The 20,640-nt window shown below is 41.5% G+C and overlaps 1 protein-coding gene across 3 annotated transcripts in view; it reads right to left on the reverse strand.

Moving 5' to 3' along the window:
• Positions 1-20,640, reverse strand: part of MAP2K5 (mitogen-activated protein kinase kinase 5) — a 125,774-nt gene that overhangs the window by 74,522 nt on the left and 30,612 nt on the right. For all 3 annotated transcript variants that reach the window (XM_068695374.1, XM_068695376.1, XM_068695375.1), the window contains exons 9-12: positions 10,347-10,386; positions 4,802-4,870; positions 4,624-4,705; positions 628-689 (exon numbers count right to left, since the gene is read on the reverse strand). In XM_068695374.1, coding sequence (XP_068551475.1) covers positions 628-689; positions 4,624-4,705; positions 4,802-4,870; positions 10,347-10,386 — 253 coding nt within the window. The remainder of the gene's footprint in view (positions 1-627; positions 690-4,623; positions 4,706-4,801; positions 4,871-10,346; positions 10,387-20,640) is intronic.

Consider the following 20,640-nt stretch of genomic DNA (forward strand, 5'->3'; position numbering starts at 1 on the left):
TTTGTGCAGAGTGAGGACGGTTGGAATGGAAATAACACACAAGAATCAGCAGAAGTGGCAGACAAGGGATCAACATGAGGGCTAGGACAGCACTGCTGAATCAATTTTTAAAGAAACCACACGTTACAGAAGGATTTGAAGGGTAAATAAAGGAGATGCCTTTAAAAGGCCTGCTCCATCCTAAAAGGTTGATATGAAGAAACGTGGCCACACAGTTCTCCAGCAAAATCATGTATTTTTCTTATCCCGTTCAATTTATCACATCCTCTTACATTTTCTGAGCCTCTGGCAAATGTGTGTGTTAGTCACAGAACAGGATGATATCCTTAACCCCTGTTTGGCCTGGCAAGACCTTTCCAACAGTAAAGCAAGCACAGACGGAGCCAGTTATGACCCTGAACTCTGGTGGCAGCAGACTGCTCTGCCTTCACAGCCCTGCGTCCTTGTGAAGACAGGACGGTTAGCAGGAGCAGTGAAAAGGATGGATACTTTCCTTTTACACACATACAATGAGGACAAGGTTTTTGGAGATGACTCAGTGTCCTAAGAGGGAACGTGCACACTCAAAGCAGGGATGTGTTATATGCACAATCAAAAACTAAAAGACAAAACCAAAGAAATACTTACAGCTACTGCTATTCTTCCTAGTACGTGTTCTGGAATTTTTCTATAAACATCCAAAGATCCCCCTGCAGGGACAAACAAAATGTGCTTAGGTAACATAAAATGAAATACTGCCCTAGATTTGAAGTCACAAGGGTTTTCTAGGCCTTGGTTATTAATAAAAAACCACCATCAATGATATAACAATAACTGTGTCAGAAATAACTGACCTTAAAAATCTACCAAACTGAGTAAATGCATGAGACAGCATTCAGTTCTTTTTTTCACCCATGTTACTTACTTGTGCATGTAACACCAAAACTCGTTTTAGAAAACTTCCCAGCCACAGGACACGATATTGAAATCGGAGAGCTTAAAACCTTTGGGCTTGGCATAGCTCCTTGGAGACTGATAAAAACCATCAGAAAAAGCAACAGTATTCTACGCCAGTCCCCCAAACCTGGTGCTAATGTTAGGTGGTATCTGATGCACTGCTTAAAGTCAGCTTCTTCACGGTGACAAAACCAGTGAAAGCTGGGCTGAGCCCTGCAGTTTGTGCCCACGCTGATGTCTGAAAGACGAGGAGCTCTGGGGCGGGCAGGTAAGTTTTCCCAGTAAGTCCCAGTATGGGACAGAACTTACTGCCTGGCAAAACTCTGCCCAGCCAGCCTCATATATTCATGGAGAAAGCAAGAAACCTAAGTCACGATTGTGCAGACATCCCTGAAAGGCTGTTTCCCTTGTCTTCCACATAGGGAATTAATGACTGTGCCAGTGTTAAAAATGTCCCTTGTGTGAAATACACATTTTTGTGTAAGAAAGTGAATTTAAAATTGACTATTACAAAAGTCCAAGTAGAATGGCCAAAAGGAAAAAAAAAAAAAAAGAAAAAAATAAAATAAAGACAAGGAAATTACATGCAGAATGTATTACATGCAGCCTGCAAGAATGTGTAGTCAACTCCAGCCTAGAGGTTCTCAGAAGTGCTTAGCACTGATCTGACTGCTCTTGGTGCAGCCTCTGGATTTTACTGATGACACCACTGGGAAAAGAGTTGGGCCAATACTCAGCAATTAGGAAAACTATACTTTGTACTTCGCTTATGGTTCAGTTTTTAAAAGTAAAACCCATTCGTTCTGAAATGCTGCAATGCAAAGAAGTCACAAGGTCCTTGCACCAGACTTCAGCCTTAATTATACAATACCTTTTATTCTAATGATTTTTTCCCCATTGTCTTTATAGTCCTTGTATGTCAGAATATAGCATGTGTTTGTCTTCACTAATGTTGCTCTGATTCCAGGTCACCAAAATTACTATTTGTTCATTAAGTTTCATCTTTCAATTTATATTGTCTTACGTTTCCTGTGTATTGCAGTGAACCACAGTTCAAAAAGTAAATGTAACTACTATTTAACAGAAATAACAGGAAGAAGGCTATTGTAAGGTCAGGCAGTTTCTGTTAATACTTGTAACTTATCCTTAAATTTTGGACAAAAAGACCTACTCTCAAATACCAATCTGCTAATTCTTGCTGTTACAGATGTCACTACAGGAAGTACAGGCTGGAAAATAAAAATAGTAAAAAAAAAAAAAAAAAAAATCTTTTTGCAGACAGCTGGAGAAATTTACCATTTTTCTATGGGGAAAAAAAATACAGCAAATGAACATTGTGGACAAGATTTCCACACCCAAATATAGGTTAGCTCCCAAATCTATATGTAGACATCTCAGCACAGTCTGATAACCCGCACCTCTTGCTGTTTCTAGAGGGAATTTAATGAGTATTCAACAGCTTCAAGGAAAAGAGGCTCCAACGAAGTAAAAGACAGTGGTGCATTTCACCATCTTTAGTTACAAGAACATCAACTCTATCACAGACATAAGAGGGCAAAGATTAGAAAGCCTCATTTCCTATCTCTGCTGATCTGTATGATCACTTGGCAGGTGGAAGGGTAATCCAGGTCACTTCAACCCCTGCGCTTTGGTATTTGCAGAGCTGGAGTTACCTGTTTTTTTTCTTGCTTCCACGTGTCAGGAGAGAGCCACCATGGCACAATACGCACACCTTTTTTTGTGTGTGTGTGCCCCTAAGACGTGAGTACCCCAAAAGAAGGAGATCTGTATCTAGGTAATTCACAAAGGAAATGCCCAGCTTTTGTAATATTATCAGTAGACTTCGCTAGTACAGGATACACCTGGGCAAACAGTCATAGGATTTTTCTAGATGACCCGAACTCTGAAAATACTACAAACTGGTCCATTAAAGTAAAAAAGGGCCAAAAATTTGTCAAGGTTAAGGTTGTTCATCTGCAGGGTTAGAAAATATTTATCATCGTCACCTGCATCCATCCCCATCCAAATCAAAGGCCTGGAAAAAAAATTGGCAAGGTCCTTTTATTTGCATTTTGTTCTTCCTTTAAATGCTTGCCGTTGTTTTCTGCCAGAAGGAGCGCACAACATGAGGCAGATCAGAGGTCATCTCCAACATAATTCCAAGTAATTTGTGCATGGTCAGTAAACACCATTGTCGTGCAACATCATGAGGGATGCATACCCTACAGGCTTAAGTATTTTCAGACAAGAATTTGGGACTGCAAGCATTTATGTCCATCATTTTGAAAAGTCTCTGAATTAGCAGGAGCAAACACACTCCAGGCAGATGCATGTTTTGGCATGAGCAGCTGCCTCCTTACTGCATGGGACTGATGCTTAACACGGGCTTGCAAATCCGAGTGCAATTGCAAGAGCCCAGAGAAATGGCTAATGGTCACACAGCATGAGAGCACCAAAGAATTTAACTGGTGGGCTTTGGTGAATAAATAATACTTTCTCATCAAGCTTTGCAAATAATGGAAAATCTGAGAGGATCCCTCACGCTTGGAAAGGGGGCACAATGATCGTTGGAACAGAGGTAGTAAGTGTGAAAAGAGAGAAATAACAGTAATAACAGACCATTTTAACAGGGGGGAAACAAAATGCACCACACAACCCTAAAGGGCTTTATCTGTAGTCCCCTATCAGAAAGAAAGAAGCTACTCAACGGTGTTTAATTTAATGGTATGCATTTGGCTTTGTTTTTGTTTTTTTTTTCCCTGCCAGAGAGCCTTTCCTCTATAGTAAATTATTTGCGAGATCCTCTCTTCTTTACATGCAGTTTAACTGAACCTTTGTGAAAAAGCTGGATAGAGCAGAAAATGCTGGCTCATAGGAAAACCCTGAAGAGAGTAATATACTAAATGCTTGCACCAACATGAAGCTCAAAGTTGAACGCTGCAAAGAGGGTTCTTGTGCATGAGACACGGGGGGACTGTATCTGTCATGAGACACTCTCAAAATTGATACACAGAGGGCAGCAATGATTACAAATTGCTGTAATCAGTATAGTTTTCCTGCCTTTTGTTCGAGAGTGTCACACAGCACAAAATTTCAGAGCAAAGTACTTCTATATCTCCATAATGATGGCAGCATCAAATTGTGGGGAAGGGGATACTGTCGGTCTGAAGATCCACGTTGGGAGAGATAAGAGTACACTCAGAAAGAAACTTAGTGCAGCACTGCTAAACAGCTGTGTTGGAAAATAATTCCTTGTCTTGCAATTAAGAACCGATTTCCACTGAAAACACACAGGACATTGGGTTAATAGATTTCTTTAAAAGAAAATCTGTTTTGGCTAGCAAAACATTAAAAGTGAGGAACAGCTGTTTCGTCAGTGAGGACAGATTGTATGGAAGACTCAAATATCAAACCACAAATTAAGCTAGCATTTATTTCTGTTCTATTTACATTTTCAATAAAAGTAAGTGAAATTGCATTCAGGAAAATACAGCATACTGCAGAATATAACCCAATCCCAATACTAGCCTGTTCTTAAAAAAGCTAAATCAAAGTTCTCTATGTTTTATTTTATATTTCAAAGTCATAATAATGCATTCTGCTCCATACTGGAAAAGCACATCTTTATATGATTCTCCCCATTTACAAGCTTAGCAATTAAAAGCACACAAGATGGAAAAAACTCACCATCCATGAACTCTGTACACAATGAAATTCTGTTTTCGACAAAAAATGCACCATAAAATCCTATGATATATGATGAGTCACACTGGAAAAAGAAAGGAAAAGAGAAGCCTGTTTAAAAAAAAGACACACTGTAGGATGACTGTAAGCAAGAATAATTAAAATGAGAAAAAATGCATACCTTATAAAGAATTTCTAACTCTGACATAATCTGTTTCTGGAGCTCCAGTGTTATATCTAAGGGTATGACCTAAAAAACAAACATCAGATGTACGATCAGCTCCAACATGAAAGGTAAGTGAACGACTCAGAACAAAACAGAAGGCCCGGTATTAATTAATCTCATGTGAGAAAAGGAATGGAAAGAGAGTATTTTAATAGAGCCATGGGAAGAAGGGAAGGGGAAGGACAGAAGTATTTACTTTGGAAAGTCAGTTGCAAATAAATTAAGCTATGCAGCCAATTTTATCCATGAAAAGTTGAAGGTTGCTGTTTATTCATTTGATCAACAGACGAGCTAGAACTGGAACACAAGCCCAACGCAATGAGCAGGCATGGTCAGTCCGCAGGTCTGTAAGTCTGGAGATGCTCAGCATTCACCCAAAGCACAAATTAATGCCCAGCCTGGGGCTGTCTCTCCTGTCTGCCCCACACCGACCCCTCTTGCTTTGAAGATGTCTCATGAAAAATTCTGGAACACTGTGATCCTGACAGATGTGCTGAGTTTATAACTTAAAGATTTAAGTAAGTACTGTGGTATTGAAAGTATCTCTGAACTTCTCAACAGTGCCCTAAAGGAGGGTCAAGAGCCATCTCCTAGCACCACTTTTCTAATTTCAGTTTAATATCTCCCCCTTGTCTAACACCTCGAGCCAGGTGCCCTGAGGAAGGGCTCGGGCTCTGCCAGGAACACCTTACCTCCGAGTGCACAGCACCCAAGTGGCAAAATACAGATGAACCCATGCACCCCGACTGTCTGACCTCACTACTTTCCTAAAGTCTTTCTGCTAATACCTGATTTTTTAAGATGAAAGTAGTTATTAAAGAAAGGCCACAAAACTTTGTTCCATCTTCTCTGCAGTGCCACCACTGCACTTGCAAGCAGCCAGAGAAGAAAAATCTGCCCTTGGTGGCTATGAAGAAGGCCAGTGCTAAAAAAGTGACTTTTACAAACCTTTCTTTGCCATGTTTATCAGAAGATTTGCACACTTAATTCCTAAGTACTACTATGTAAACCAAAGTGGATTCTGAACACAGTTAGCTGGGCTCAGTCTCCTATCGCATGGTATTTTGCAGTTAAACACGTTAAGCCAGAGGAACACAAAATGCAGTCGATTTGCAGAATTAGCAGAACAGACATTTACTGCTGACAAAACAAAACGCAGGGAGAGCACCTCCAAACGCATTTTACAGTATCAAAATCTGTCCAACAGAAAAAAAAAAACGATAACCTGTTTCTATCAAGACTTTGCTTTAGGGTTATTTATAAAAGCTGTCACTAAACTAAATGGTAAGTGTAATACAGGGCTGCCAAGAAACGTTTAACACACTTGTCTAGATCAATAATCATTTGCCAACAATATTCGCTTACGTTTTTCCAGCGTGAAAAACTTCAAATAATTTGCTGGAACCCTATCAGTTTTACCTATTGAATATTAACAGAATTTAATCTTGTCAACGGTATAAAATTGCATTTTATCTCCCTAAATCCTACTCAGAGGGAGAGGTTTCCCTGCAAAGGCTTCGCCACCCCACACAACAACTAGTTAGCGTGATCAGTGTCAGACACATCGCTGACATCCAATCAACCAAGACCTGGCAGGAAGAAAGGTCTCTGGCTGATTTGCATTAGCCATAATTACACGCAGACCCTGCACTGTAATAGTGTCGATAACGGGGAAAAGCAGAGCTCCTGGACCTGCTGGTGATTTGCTTACTGCAGGGCTGAGCACACGCAGGAGCACCCCAGCATGGCAAGCGGGCAGCACCACCCAATAACCTGGGTGAGGGCACCGTGTCCCTTTCTCAATGTAATTATTATGCAGAAGCATTTTATTCCACCTAAGCATGCCCAGCTTGTGCGATCCCCAAACTTGAGGCAGCCATCTGAAGTTGAGGCTGGAGGAACCCCATTACAGCACTGAAATGAGGACAGGAGGAGGACAGGACGAGTCCGTGCAGCACCGCCTTCACCTCCACTGGTAATCTCCACTGCCATGCTCCTTGTGCACAGTTTCCAAGCAGATTTATAAAATTAAATTTGAATGCAGGAAACAACTTCCAAACCTATGTAGATATGGGGTCGGACAGTGTTAAAGCAGGGGGAAAAAGACTAAAACCTGCTGCTACTGAGGAGGGAGCCGTGAATAGGATTTGGCTGCAACCTCCACAGTCATAACATGGGTAAGCAAATGAGATGTGGCGTTAAACAAACCTGTCCAAAACAGCACCTTTGGAAAGAATTTGCAGCAAAAAGTCACTCGGTGGTTTTCTTGGGATTGCTGAGAGCAGAACAGTGAAACCGAATTCATCAGGCATAAAATAACTCGCTGTGAGCTCGCACGGCGCTGTTAGCACGGGTGGGAGCAGGACTCCTCACCAAGGCTGCATAAACTCCGTGTACCCAACATTTCGAGTGAAAGGGTTAACTTTTAAAGGAGGAATACCTGAACATATTTCCTCTGCTCTCCACTACACCTCCAGGACAAATAAGGATGAGTTGTCAAGTTAAATACAAGCAGTCAAGTGACTGAATTATAATTTACTCTGTGCTCAATTTAAATTAGTGTGAGGCTATTAAAATATACAGTATAAATACGGCAATTCATCACAAGCTGTCATGGATGACTTCATCTATTTGCTGGAGTGGCATACGTTCCACTGAAGGGAACGAGAGCAAAATCACAGGTCAAATTAAGCTGCTATTCTGTTTTAATTCACTTATTTAATCTGTGCCGACATAATTGTCTTTTACAGTATGTACAACTCAAAGGAAATTTGGGAGTATTATAGTCGGTATACAAATGATTAATCAAATGGTCCATTTAAATGCTAGCTTAAGAGCAGGAGAAACCAAAAGCTGCTGAAGAATGGCAATCAGCCAGCGTACGCTCACATTTTTCATTTGGATTTTTTTCTTCCAATTAGAAAAAAGGTTACATTAGAAAACCCATTAAATCTTTCGCACATTATCTAGCTGTAAAGTTTATATAAAATATGTAATGACACAGAGAGCTTTGGTCTATAATATGGATATCAGCATTGGTTTGTTATCCTGTTCAATATATTTGCAAGATTAACTACCAGCTGAGAGCATTTTAATCAACAGGTTTACTGAGTGTTGTCTCGTCGTATCAAATCTGTGTGCAATTATCAAAAAACAAACAAACAAAACCAACAGCACTCTGCATTCACAGATCCTTCAGTGCGACGATGTCGCTAGCAGCATGGCAATCCTCTGTCAAAACAACTGATCCTTGTGATCATCTTGTCAAGATGCAGGTGTGACTGTCCTCTTTTTATTGCTGGGTACGCCGAGCTGTAGATGCAGTAAGTAATTTTATTAATGGAGCAAGCCAGCACGATCACTGTCATAGCATGTTTCCTGACCTGCAGCTTGTGAGCGTGTTATTTTAAACCCCGATAATGCACACGTGTTGGTGCGGTATTTCTTCTGTAAGTGCACTGAAAAAAAATATAATTGACAGTGACGGGACCACCAGGGGTAGGGTCTACCCAGAGAACCCAGCTTCCCAAATCTTCACGATGCTAATTATCCACGAGGACTAAGCGAACCCTTGGACTCCAAGGGAAACAAGAAGGTGAAATTGCGGGGGGAAGAAGGCTTTTTGCCACAGGGAGGTGATTTCAATTAACCTTGCAAAGGTTGAACTCATTTCCCCTCCTGCGGGCGTGATTTTGCTCTAGCTCACTCCAGCTCCTCTCCAGCCAACTCTGGGGGCACCCCTGGCCCCAAACCATGGGGCTGGGGGCAGCGGGCAAGGCCAGTGCTGAGCAGAACTGGTGCAGAAGGAGAGCAGAGAAAAGCAGCAACCTTGTGCAACACCAGCATCTAGGGGAAGAGCTTCCTTAGTTCCCCACCAAAAGTTGTAACAAAAGGTGTTTCTGCATATTAGGTTTTCTGTACTTTTGTGCCTACTGCTTCTCGGAGAATTCCTGCCTTATTCTAACCAATCTTGACAGATTTAGGAGCGATGGATACCAATTGAAAAGATTTCTAAAAGTATGTAATACAAATATCACTTGAAGTTTTTGGATGTTATTTAAGTTTCATTTTCCTTTTTTTTTTTTTTTTTTTGACACGTAGAGAATGAGTTCAAATGAGTAAAACGCTTACTGCCACAACTTATAGAAAAAGTTAAAAGCATTTCTCCCAGTGGAGTGCAGGGATTTATGTGATCCTCAAGGAAAGCCAAAACACAGACAGAACCTCATTTTAGTAAGTTATACGCAGTAAGAACTACTGGCAACATGAGTTCAGATCTGAAAGTTACCCATACATGTAAATACTTTCTGGTAAAAATAAATCATACAACGCCCTGTCTGAAGTCTCAGTATAATCCCACATCATTTAATACCGATTCTGCTTGCAGCAACCAGCTCCCACAAACTCCTCTTCTCCCTTCTCCCACATTCTTCTGTTTAACTCAGTTATACCAGACCTCAGTGACTCAAAGAGGGGAAGAAAGACAGATGAAACAAAACACACAGATCTCCACTTAATTATTCTTTAAGTTATACATTTTTTTAAATGTAACTTTTTGGTTCCAAACTATTAAATAGAATTATATGAATACTACAGTTCATTTGTTCTCCCAAAGTCTCTACCATTTCAAGTTTGAATGAAATCAAGTTAAAAAAACAACAGTTTCAGTTCTACACAGACATCAATAATTTATTTTATAGCTTAACTGAATTAATAATGTAATTCTAAATCACACAGTAGTTGGCATATTGTAGTCATAGGTGCATTATTAGCTTACCAAAGCTTTAATTTAACTTCAGAGAAGACTGGTACTTATCTGATACACGTAATCACACTACACCGTACAGCTTCACAGCTATAAATGCTAACAGAAGATATATACACACATGCACGGATATTCAGTTGTATAAACACAGTTGTGGGCAGGGAGGAAGAACATTAAAATAAAACGACCTGTTAAAACCACAAGATCTACTAGGAAAACATAGCAGTATCCCAAAGAGAACAGGGAAATTCTCTTTATTTAAAAGAAGTTGCAGAGACCACTCAAGAATATGCCCCTGGGGACACTGTGGCAGTAGCAGAGAGCTGTAGAGGCTGACACCCTGCGACCTTTCCATCCCCGTTGCTCTTACACCAGGCTTTGGGAAGGTGAAGCAGGATCTCCACCAGCTGCTAGAGGGGATTTGTCCCGGTGGCACAACCCACGGCTGCGTTTGGACCTGTCCACACAACCATCAGGAGGATGTGGTGGTACCAACACGCAGCGTTAAAACAAACCTGCTGCTCCTGGAGGGTGAAACCTGGCTTCTGGGAACTCTCTGCTCATTTGAGCTTACTGGATTTATATACTGGAGCTTTCCTGCATAAACAACGTGGACTTAACACAATAAAGCAAATTGAGATCTAACCATCAGAGGGAGGGGAAGGAAACCCAGGTCAAGAAAGAATGAAGAGAATGAGAGAAAGTGAGAGAGAGAAAATTACTGTAATATCTTACCTTTACGGCTAGTATTTTTCCACTAGGGACGTGATATGCCCTGCATGAGGGAAAAAATTAAATAACTTGAGATGACATAAAATTACTTCTACACATACGTGCAACATGCATACACTAATTTCACAGAAAAATGCCTTAGAGTACAGTGTATTAACATTTTACTGTAAACCAAATTTTATACAGCATTCCTAAAGACAGACTGATGAAAACAATTGATCTGCAGAATATACTCACAATGGAGCTGTTTAGCAGGTTTTTTGTTTTTTTTTTGTTTTTTTTGTTTTTTTTTTACGTCTGCATTTTTACATAAAATCTATACACCGAAGACTGGTACAGCATAATAGCCCACTTGCAAGTATGTATTTATCCACTTTCACATTTTCTTTCCATGAAAAGTTGTGATATAATACGCTACTCAGAATGGTAACAAAACCCAGGTTTTCTTGCACAATCTGGCTAATCGTAAGGGTATTTTCAGCAATAAGACAATGAGATGCACAGCAATACCAATTAAAGTGAAGTAACACACGGTGACCAATTTCTTTATCGAAACCTAAGGACCCACAGAAACTATTTGTGAAATGACCTTTCCACATTTGTATTTATGATTAGCACGTGTGTGCATGTAAGGTTAGTATGCATCAGTGTTAAAACTCAAATGTACTCAAAATAAATGTCCATGCTAAGTCAAAAGCTATTTGTCTAAATTTCTGAAGACAAACATTTCTAATTGTGTTTTTAAGCAGTGACTTGTGCATTCCTAAACATAAATTCCCAAGAAAATAAAGGTAGAAGAAAAAAAAGTCTACTAAAAATCCAATGTAATTTTGCATAAAAACAAAACCATTAAAGGTTTTCCTCTTCACTAGTTTTATTGTCTCGTACTGATTTATGACAGTACGCACAGTAATGTCATATATGTGGCACTAACTTTAAAGAATTATAATCTTTTACCACTATATACCTCTAGCAATTATTACTGAAGAAGGAGCTTAATAGTTTTTTCCACATGCCAAATCATACGTGGTACGGAGCGAGTCTGTTTAATCTCCTTTATAATCCCAAGTGCTTATAGAATTCCTGCTAATAGCTTGGCAGCTTCGAAAAACCTCACCTTAATTTAAGAACTTCTGGATAAATATTTAAGTAACTGAGTGGTGATAGCTTTTAGGAGCCAACGTGGTTTAAAGAAGCACACCAAAATCAGTGCTATCCGATGTCGGTATAACATGCAACGAGGAAAACCATGGGGTGAAGCTCTGACGGGCTGGTAGCTGAAGGCATAATCGATGAATCAGAGGGAGTAAATGAACTCTGCTGTAAGTACGGATGAACCAACAGTGGCAAAACGGCACGGACTTAAGATCAGCAGAAATGATAAGAAAATGAACAGGTTGAGATAGCATGCTTAATGTCTCTTAGCTTAATACGCGCTGTGCTGGACAGTTTGGCAACTTAATTAGCTTGTCAAGAAAGCTGATCTTTTTTCCATAAGAGAGATCTCCCGTTTCCAAGTGAATTAAAAGGGAAGACTTGATTATTTAATTATGATGCACGCTAATTCATCCGTGGAAGTTTGGGTTAAATTTCCAGCAGAGGGCAGATACCTGGTTTGGTTTACAGAGCACTGACAGTACCAATTTAACATTTAATTATCACTGCGAATTGGATCACAAAGGAGATACCATGCCCATGGGTACAGCGTGTCCGTTGGCTTTGCAAATGGCAAGCTACCTGGGAGGAAAGGAATTTGTTTACTCCGGGCTGATCCGGCATCTCAATTGTCCTGACCTTCCCCAACACAATAACTGCAAAGTGATTAATGGAGTCTGAATAGGAGCTTTGGTTACACCAAAAGACAACCGTACACCTCTGTAGTGTTTTAATTAACAGCTAACACTTCAAATTAGTCTGTAGTTGCTGCAGTAATTACCTGTTCCAATGAGTGTGTAGGGAAAACGCTTTTGTTAGATATTATGTAGAACTGTAAGTTGGAATTGATCATTTTGGTTACAGTCAGCACAGCTAAAGCCTGAAGATTTAGCACCGTTATGCAGCTTCAGAAGAATCAACAAAAAAAATCCCACAGAACAATGGGCACAGCATGAAGAAAACCATACTTTTAGTGCATACTGCACCCATCAGAGAGTCTGTGGATGTCTACGAGGAGATTTAACTAATGTCTCATCTCAAGGGTCAACCCTTCCAGACTTCAGCGTCACCTCCAAAGGTAAGGAAACAAACTCATTGTAGAACCAGATCATTTCTAATGAAGCAAAATAGCAAAATGCAAAGGTTCCTCAGCAATGCTGTACATCCCAGTGAACACACTTAAAATCTTCCAGGATGGTAGGCAAATGCTGTCGCCTAATAAACAGCTACAACAACTCCTTTTGCTAGGAAGGCATTTGAGCAGTGCCTAATAGCCAAGCCAAGCGGATTTAAAGACGAGGGAGAACAGTTGCTAAATAGCTAGTGCTCAAACACAAAAATAAGGAACGGAAATTAACAAAAACAAAGAGCCAAAATTAAATGCATTGAATACCTTGCCCTTCATATCTAACAGGAGCACACTCAGACCTGTTTTTCAGTTGGCATTTGCTTTGGGGTGATGCTCTGCCCTGCACGTCCCACTGTCGGCTGCCAGCGAACAGGGGTACCAACGGCACAACGCCTCTCTGGTTCCCTGGAAACCTCTAACACAGCAGAGCTGAAACGCAGTGGGTTCCACCTTGATCCTGCTTTTGTTCCTTTCATGTCCTGCTGAAGTTTTTCTTGTCCCACAGCTCTGCACGGAAGAGCTAACATGGTGACAAAGTCACCCCTGTGCTCCTACCTCCACTAGGACCCTTTTCAGGCAAGGTAGCACAACACAAAATATTCAATGAAAATGCCATTTTGATGTTCACCAAACATCATACGTTGAAGAAACCAGCTCTGAAAGATCAAGATCTTCTTTCTGCTATTTTTGTTGGCTTGCTTTTGACCTACTGTACAAGCCATAACTGGGGACTGAGAGTAGGCAGATATTATTGAGGAGCAATTGAAGCAGCAGCACTGCATCAGACTGCCAGCTTCTGCAGTCAGAAGTTTAAGAAGTCAGTTTGGTACTCTTGATGCCAGTGTCAACTATTGCAAAAATATAAAAGCTATTATTGAAATGCTGTTGCAATTTTGCAACTGTTGCATGGACTGCTCTTCCTCTCTGGAGAGGAAGCTCCTTACAGATATGGGAACAAAATAAGAATAGATTCTTATCCACAGCCTGATCCAGATTCCATTCAGGTTAACCGGAGAAATTTGATGTTTGTTGACGGCATGGTCCAAGCACTGGGCTCCAACAAGCAAATGCTTGGAAATGCTCCCACTGGGGAGAGGAAATTTAAGTCTCTTCCTTCCCGCTCCCTTTGGGGTTCTATGCTCTGAGCCCTCTCCATCCATTGCAGCGAACAGCTTTTGAGCAAGGCTGGCAAAGCTGTATCGAATATTTTATTAACCTTGACTATTAACTATTAACCACATCCCCAGGCAGTCAAAGCCCCATGCAACCAAGTTTTTTAGCATAACTTTGTCTCCTCTACTCAGAAAATCAGGAGCTGCCCTCCGGGAGTGCCACAAAGGCAAAAGCTGGGGTATTTGGGGGAATACGCAAGGCGGTGTGAGCGAGTGTGCTCTGCTAGAACAAAGCCCTCCAGCTAAGCTGGAAAAAACTTCCAGTGGACTGAGGAGTACGGTGTGTGCATCCCCTGTGCTCCAGAAAATAAAAATCGATATCACGGAAAACTAGAATAGGGCTTTGGGGGAGTTGCCAACTCCTCGCCATCTCTTCCCTCCTCATAAGAGGAGCGTTTCTCTAGGAAAGCAAATTAAAAAATGAAAGCATCAGAAGCAGCTGGTTTCTGTTTTAAAGGGAAAAAAAAAAAGCAGCTGAATTTCACATTGCCTGCTTTGTTCTTCCTCAGGTATACAGCAAAGAAAGCCAAAGGAGAAATATAAGATGCTTTGGAGCTCAATCCTCTTTATGAAAGAAATCACAGCCCCTCCTAATTTGTAATGCTAAAATTTCACACACTGACTAGGGATAGTGAGTTTCTGCAGGACTTTTATATACCGTACTTCAAAAGTAAAACAAACAAAACCAACCAAATAGAATACGCATGAGCTTCTTTACAAATAGCTTAGATGTCAAACAAAAAAATTCTCCCTCGTAACTTGCTAAGACTAACAATTTTCTATTCTCCCTGTGAGAAATTTTACCTAAAAGCACCATGGGGAGCTGCATTTCTCACTGTGATCGTGGTATAATTTCTTTCAGGGCAAAGAACTAACTTCACGTTTCAACATGCAGGCACTCAAGAGAAACAGCAATTTTCAATTTGTTTTCTCATTTTTAATTGTAAAGCATTCGCCCACATACGAGCAACTTAAGGATGGTCACATCAGAAGCACAGACTGATTATGCAAAGATCCTTGAGCTTTCTCAAACAGCTTTTCCTAATATGCATTTTTTTCAACTTCAAGCTGAATTTAGAATTACTTACAAACTCAGAAAAAATCAGTCTCTTCCTAAAAGAACAAATTCATTACAATTATTGCATCATGCTACAAATCCTGATGCAAAAAGCACTGAAGAAGCCAGCAACACCTTACTACACAGAAAATCCTGCTTCTCATCTGTTCACTCTGGCCACCAGGATATATTTTTCTGTTTTTCCCCCAATAGCCACAGAAACAATTTCTAATCAATAAGATATTCCTTGGCAAGACCAAATGATTCAAGGGAAAGCCATGACCTGTCTGCTATGCCAATGAGTCAGTCCCTTCCCTTCCTGGAAATATAACTAACATCAGCAAATATGACAAAATGATATAGTGATGGTGCTGTCACATCAGTGATGTGACTGCAGGAAGCAGGGAGGCAATGTTACCCTGAGTCGAGGCACTGGAGAAACTTATGGCTGATGCCAAAAACGAAGATCTGCTGCAGCCCTACTGGCTCACAAAAAAACTTTGGTGTCTCCCTGAACCGTTCTGCTAAAAGATGCTTTTAATACACATGCTGCTTCCTGCAGAACTGCAGAAAGGCTGGTTGCAGGGGACTTCTGCCCACCACCTACCCCATGGAGGACTGCAGTGCTGCCCTAGCTTTGTCCAGCGCTGTGCTGGAAGTCTGGAGGATGGAGATCCTCTCTTTGCCTTTCTCCAGCCTGATCCTGTGCTGCACCATCTTCTTGTGAACTTCCCAAGCAGCAAACAGAAGCCAAGAAGTAAAAATAAATAAAAGTAAATACTTTGCATCCTTTCTTGCAGATGCATGTCTTTCTGTTTCACGCTTTTGTTAAAAAAAAAAAAAAGATATATTTTCACTTAACAAGATCCACAAATACCGTTCCATTTCCCCATATCTGTACCAGCTCACCATAGCACTGCCCCGATGAACTGCAGAGAAGTTCTCCTCGATGCACAGAAAGGCACGCTCACAAAGACCTCAGAGTTACCAGGAATGAGTTTCTACCCAGAATGAATAGCCACAGACAAGCACAAACACAAGGCTTCTTATTTGAGCTAAAAAGTTCACACAGAAAGTGACGGTTGTTAGCAAGCAGCACCTTCAGATGTAAGGGCACTAAATGAAGTCAAACCGAACATTTCCCTGCCCTGTGAGAAATAACCCAGAGCAAAATCACTGTGTCAGTGTTGCACACGATGAATACAATTCTCTAAGTGTTATGCACTGCAGAACGACACGCCAGTCACCAGCTGCAAACTATATGCAGCAAATCACCCACAGATTTGGTTTACTGGTAATTTTTCCTTTTTTTTTTTTTCCCCCCTCTGTTTTCCTAGTACTGCTACTGTCTGTCGTGCTCCGGTCAGACTCTGGCAGCCCAATGACAGAATTGTCACGTACTCAGATGGCCATCTAAAGAAACAGATTCAAATTGTTTCTAGGAAATAAACACTTTGACAGTTGTTGCCTTCTGCAATAGACAAACACATTAGCCTGACTCTCTGGCTGTTAAAACAGGAAATCCAAAGTGCACAGCAGTTGTAAAAAGGAGCTTTTATGGGGACTGTGCTAGTTCGAACAGCAATCTACGCCAACCTCCCCACTATCTAAAATCCCATTACAGATGCTTGAGTACTGATTGCAAAATGATTTGTTGTTAAACTAGAAAACAAACCCAAAATACTTGTATCTGAATTTTAAACTTTTACAAAGAGCAAAATTGGCACTAGAGGCTGCATAAAGAAAACGCAGAACAGCAAAACGTCTCACTTAACCCATCTCTGTGGGAACGAGAAGGCTTTGGCATCCAAGCCGAAGCACAGCAGAATGAATCCCTCACCTCTTTTACTCTGCAACCTAACTCCTATTTCCATCTGTTCCCACTTACATCAGTCTTCCTTCTCCACTGCAACCACTCAGGGTCATCCTTTAAAAACGGGGTTACACCTTTCTCCTTGTAGCCATCCCACCGGGACTTGGTTCCCATTCCTCGGGGCAGACCCGTACCCAAAGAACTGAACAGAGAGGATTTTGTCGTCAGTGTCCTCCCATGGCCAGTCTGAGCTCACTTGCTGCCACAGGACCAAACCAGATCAGATGCAGACACCGTAATGTACTTCAGCTGCTGGCTTTAAACTAGCTGAAAGGACGAAAGATAGCAGAGCAGTCATAAGGTTACAGTGACATGGACAGGCATTACCCGACACAGCACACACCCTGCAGTACAAAGTAAACCCATCACAATTTTTGGAGGTCATTTGGAGCAACAGGGTGAGCCAAAAAGCATGTGCAGCAATGACCACTACCAGAAAAGAGAACTGTGCCAAGGAGGAAAAGTTTCCTAGGCATTCGTTGTAATACCTGAAATAGGGTTTTCTTCTAATCATGGCTCGTTTTCAGGTAGGAAGCTTGCTCGTAGGTTTTAGTCAAGACAGAGCTAACGTTTCCAAGACAGCATCGTGAAAATGTTCTGCCCACAAACATCTCCTTTAGGAACCAGAGGCAAATGAATGTGGAATGAAGTTTGCAAGAAAACAAAACAAAACAAAAAAAATCAATAACCCATCACAATTCATGGTACCGAACAAACAAATCCTCAAAAGAAAACCCCTAAGCACTAGAAAAAGCCCTGCCCAAAGAAGTGTCCTGCCCCAGGAGCAGCTGAGGGTGCAGATGCTGGGATGTCACGGTGCCCAGCTCACTGCAGGACCACGCTGAGGTTGCACCAGGATGGGCAGCACACGAGGGCAGCTTTTGCATTGCTCCTGGCCATCACCATTACTGCAGCTGTAGTGACACAGGGTGGTTCTGTGTCAGAAATGGATGCGGGGGGCTAACCTTTGTACCCCATGCAGACCAGTGATCAGCAGAGCAGTTAGTTCCTAGCAGTTGGAGTGAGCTATTTGAAAGAATTGTGGGTTAAAAGATAGGAAAAAAAATTCAGTGTCAACCCTGATGGTGTGGTTACACTCATTCTTACAGAGACATCAAACACAGATTAAGGAAAAAGTTGGAAACAACACTGCTGGTGTAATAGCAAAAAAGGATTTCTACATAAACGCACATTCTTCTGTCCCTTGCCATCTCACACCCATCTCTGTAAGCAAAAGCAGTATTTACAAAAGCATTCTGTATTAGGGGACAGTCAGAAACTATCAGCTTGGAGTAGCTTGGCTGTGGCAAATTCCATCAATTCTCTCGGACACAACCTCCTGTTTGTAACCCAGAAGCAGCCGATACCACCTGCACCGGGGTGAGCCGCCGTGCAAACTGCACCGTGCTCACACAACGAGAGCAAACTCCAATTCTCAGGGTTCCTATTTCACCTCATCTTGCAAGCCGTGGACACGCAATGCAAACAAACCAACTTTAATTTAAGAATCATCCAGTTTCTAATTAAACAGCCATAGGCAGCTGGCTGGATACATTTTAATCAGTTTCAATAACCTATTGATTGTATACTGAAGCTTAAAAAATTAAAAGTAAAAAGATGATCGGGGAATTGTCCCATCTCAGAACAACAGTAGAACCCTCTGTAAATAACTCCTCTTTTAACCATCAGCTAAATGAACACTTCAATACTGCAGTACAAAGTCTTCTGCAAAATTACTTTAACTAACAAGCAGAAATTTATCAGCTTCAGCCAAAATCAATGCTGAAATCAATTTGAACACTGGTTGTGTCTAAAGGGGCTCATTGGCAATTTAGGGAAATTACACCATGTAAATGCCTGTGCTTTAATTGAACAGTTTCATCAACTAGGCTGTGATTGCTGTCCATTCATTTATTTACTTTCACTGCAGCTACCATTCTGCAAAGGAATGGTTTTTGTCAGTCTTGAAGGAGGTACTTTATCTTCATTTTATGCACTTTTGTGCATAACAAATTTTATGAGGCAGGCGAGTGATAGCAGGGGTCAAGAGAAACAAGTGAGCAGCAATCACTGGTCAGTCTTGTTTAAACTGCAATGCCAAGATGCAGAAATTTTGTGGGGTGCTTCTAACTTTGCCCAGCTAGTATCGCTACACTGCTTTTCTGTGTGAATAAATCAGAACAAAGTAACCACAAAAAAATAAAAATAAATAAAAAATGAATGTGGTCAGGGACAGGAAATTAAGGAAAAGGCCTCCGCAGGACTGCAGGGAGACACGAACTTCAGACCCCACATGGCCACGGACTTGTCAGAGCACCAAACACTTCACCTCCCTGCATCTCCTTGTGTGCAGACAATGACGTTAGTCTCCTTGGCAAAAAGTGCTACAAAAAACTGTGAAGGGAACTATTTCAAGGTGGGGTGCATTATTACCGTGCTGTGGATTCATGCAGAACACCAGAAATGAATGGAGGCTGAAAACAGAGGGGGCTCCAAGCAAATGAAGGCTTTGCTGAGGTCAGGCTGGCTTCAGCAACCTCTGCACGAGGTGCAAAGACAGTTATTGTTTCTGAAGACCAAACCTGCACTAGAGACCCTCCTGTGGGAGCTCCTTCGTGATAGCACCTGAGCTGGAAAACCACCAGCAGCTTGCCGAAGGAGCAAACCTTGCAGAACCGCAGCTCCTCAAGGCAATGACAAATCCCATCAGCACTCCCGCAAACAGAGCTAAATCACCTCCCACTTCCTCTCTCCAGAAGTGACAACATTTCCCTGCTAATGTCCCCGCCATGCACTCGCTGAGCAGTTTGCAGGCTGTCTTGCAAGAGAGATCGACTTCCCAGCTGTCTCGCCACGCGCCACGTTTAACCTGCTAATGGGGCACCCCAAGGTGGGCGCAGATAGAGGAACGGAACGGGCAGATGCTGGAACGTACAGCTCAACCACACAGCGGAGTTGCTCAAGTAAATTGCTCGAACAAATTAAGCTTCCGCATTTAGCCCCATTTTCCCTAGCCGAGCCATTCCTCTGGGCAGCACAGCACCAGCAGCCGCCTCTCTTCCCATCACTCAAGTTAAGTGAAGCCGTCTGGTTTCACAGCACCTTGCTAAGATGATAACCAATTCCCCCTTTTCTTCCCTCTCTCCCCAATAGTAGGTAACCTCACAAATTAATTACAGCATCCTTGAGCCTTTATGTTTATTACAGTACATACGGCATTATAGAGCCTTCAATAGCTGCAAGCTAAGAGAACTCAGAATATTTCCTACCATACACAACGCTCACTCAAAAAAAGGCACACAAAACCCTGTCCTATTCTCTAAACAGAGTTCCTTGAGCATCTCCCTTCTCATTAGCTATGATTACGAAGACTAAAAAATATTAGAGAATAGAAAAATACTCATTTTGTTTGTGTATAAAGGAAGAAAATAGTGACAGTTTAGATGTACCATGTGAGAGAGACACTTTTTGCCATAATTACCTGCCCGAGACCTACTGTGCAATACTTGGATGCAAAATATACACACTAAGTATTTTGGTTCTAAATAATTTAACGTGGCCACTCCTGAGACTGGCTGGCAGAGCGCATACATCACAGCACAAATCAAAACGTGAACCTTATTTCACTGAAGCAACGGAGCAATCTGACCAAAACGGAGTCTCTCGGAGCTCTGCAGCCACTGATGGAGCTAAAAGATGCAGCACAGACTTTAAATGTCTTTTGGATATGCTAGTGAATTATTTTTTCTGCAAAAGCAATTTAAGTAAATACCCTAGATGCGCTGGTATACGAGTGCTTTCTTCTGCCACAAAGCAGCCCAGCAAGCCCATTCTCCATCCTACCAACTCCTATAAATTGGCTGATAAAAAATTGGAAAGTCTGCTGCAAAGCTGGGAGGTTGAACAGCTAC

This window comes from Anas acuta, chromosome 12 (assembly GCF_963932015.1).
Source record: "Anas acuta chromosome 12, bAnaAcu1.1, whole genome shotgun sequence".
Lineage (NCBI taxonomy): Eukaryota > Metazoa > Chordata > Aves > Anseriformes > Anatidae > Anas > Anas acuta.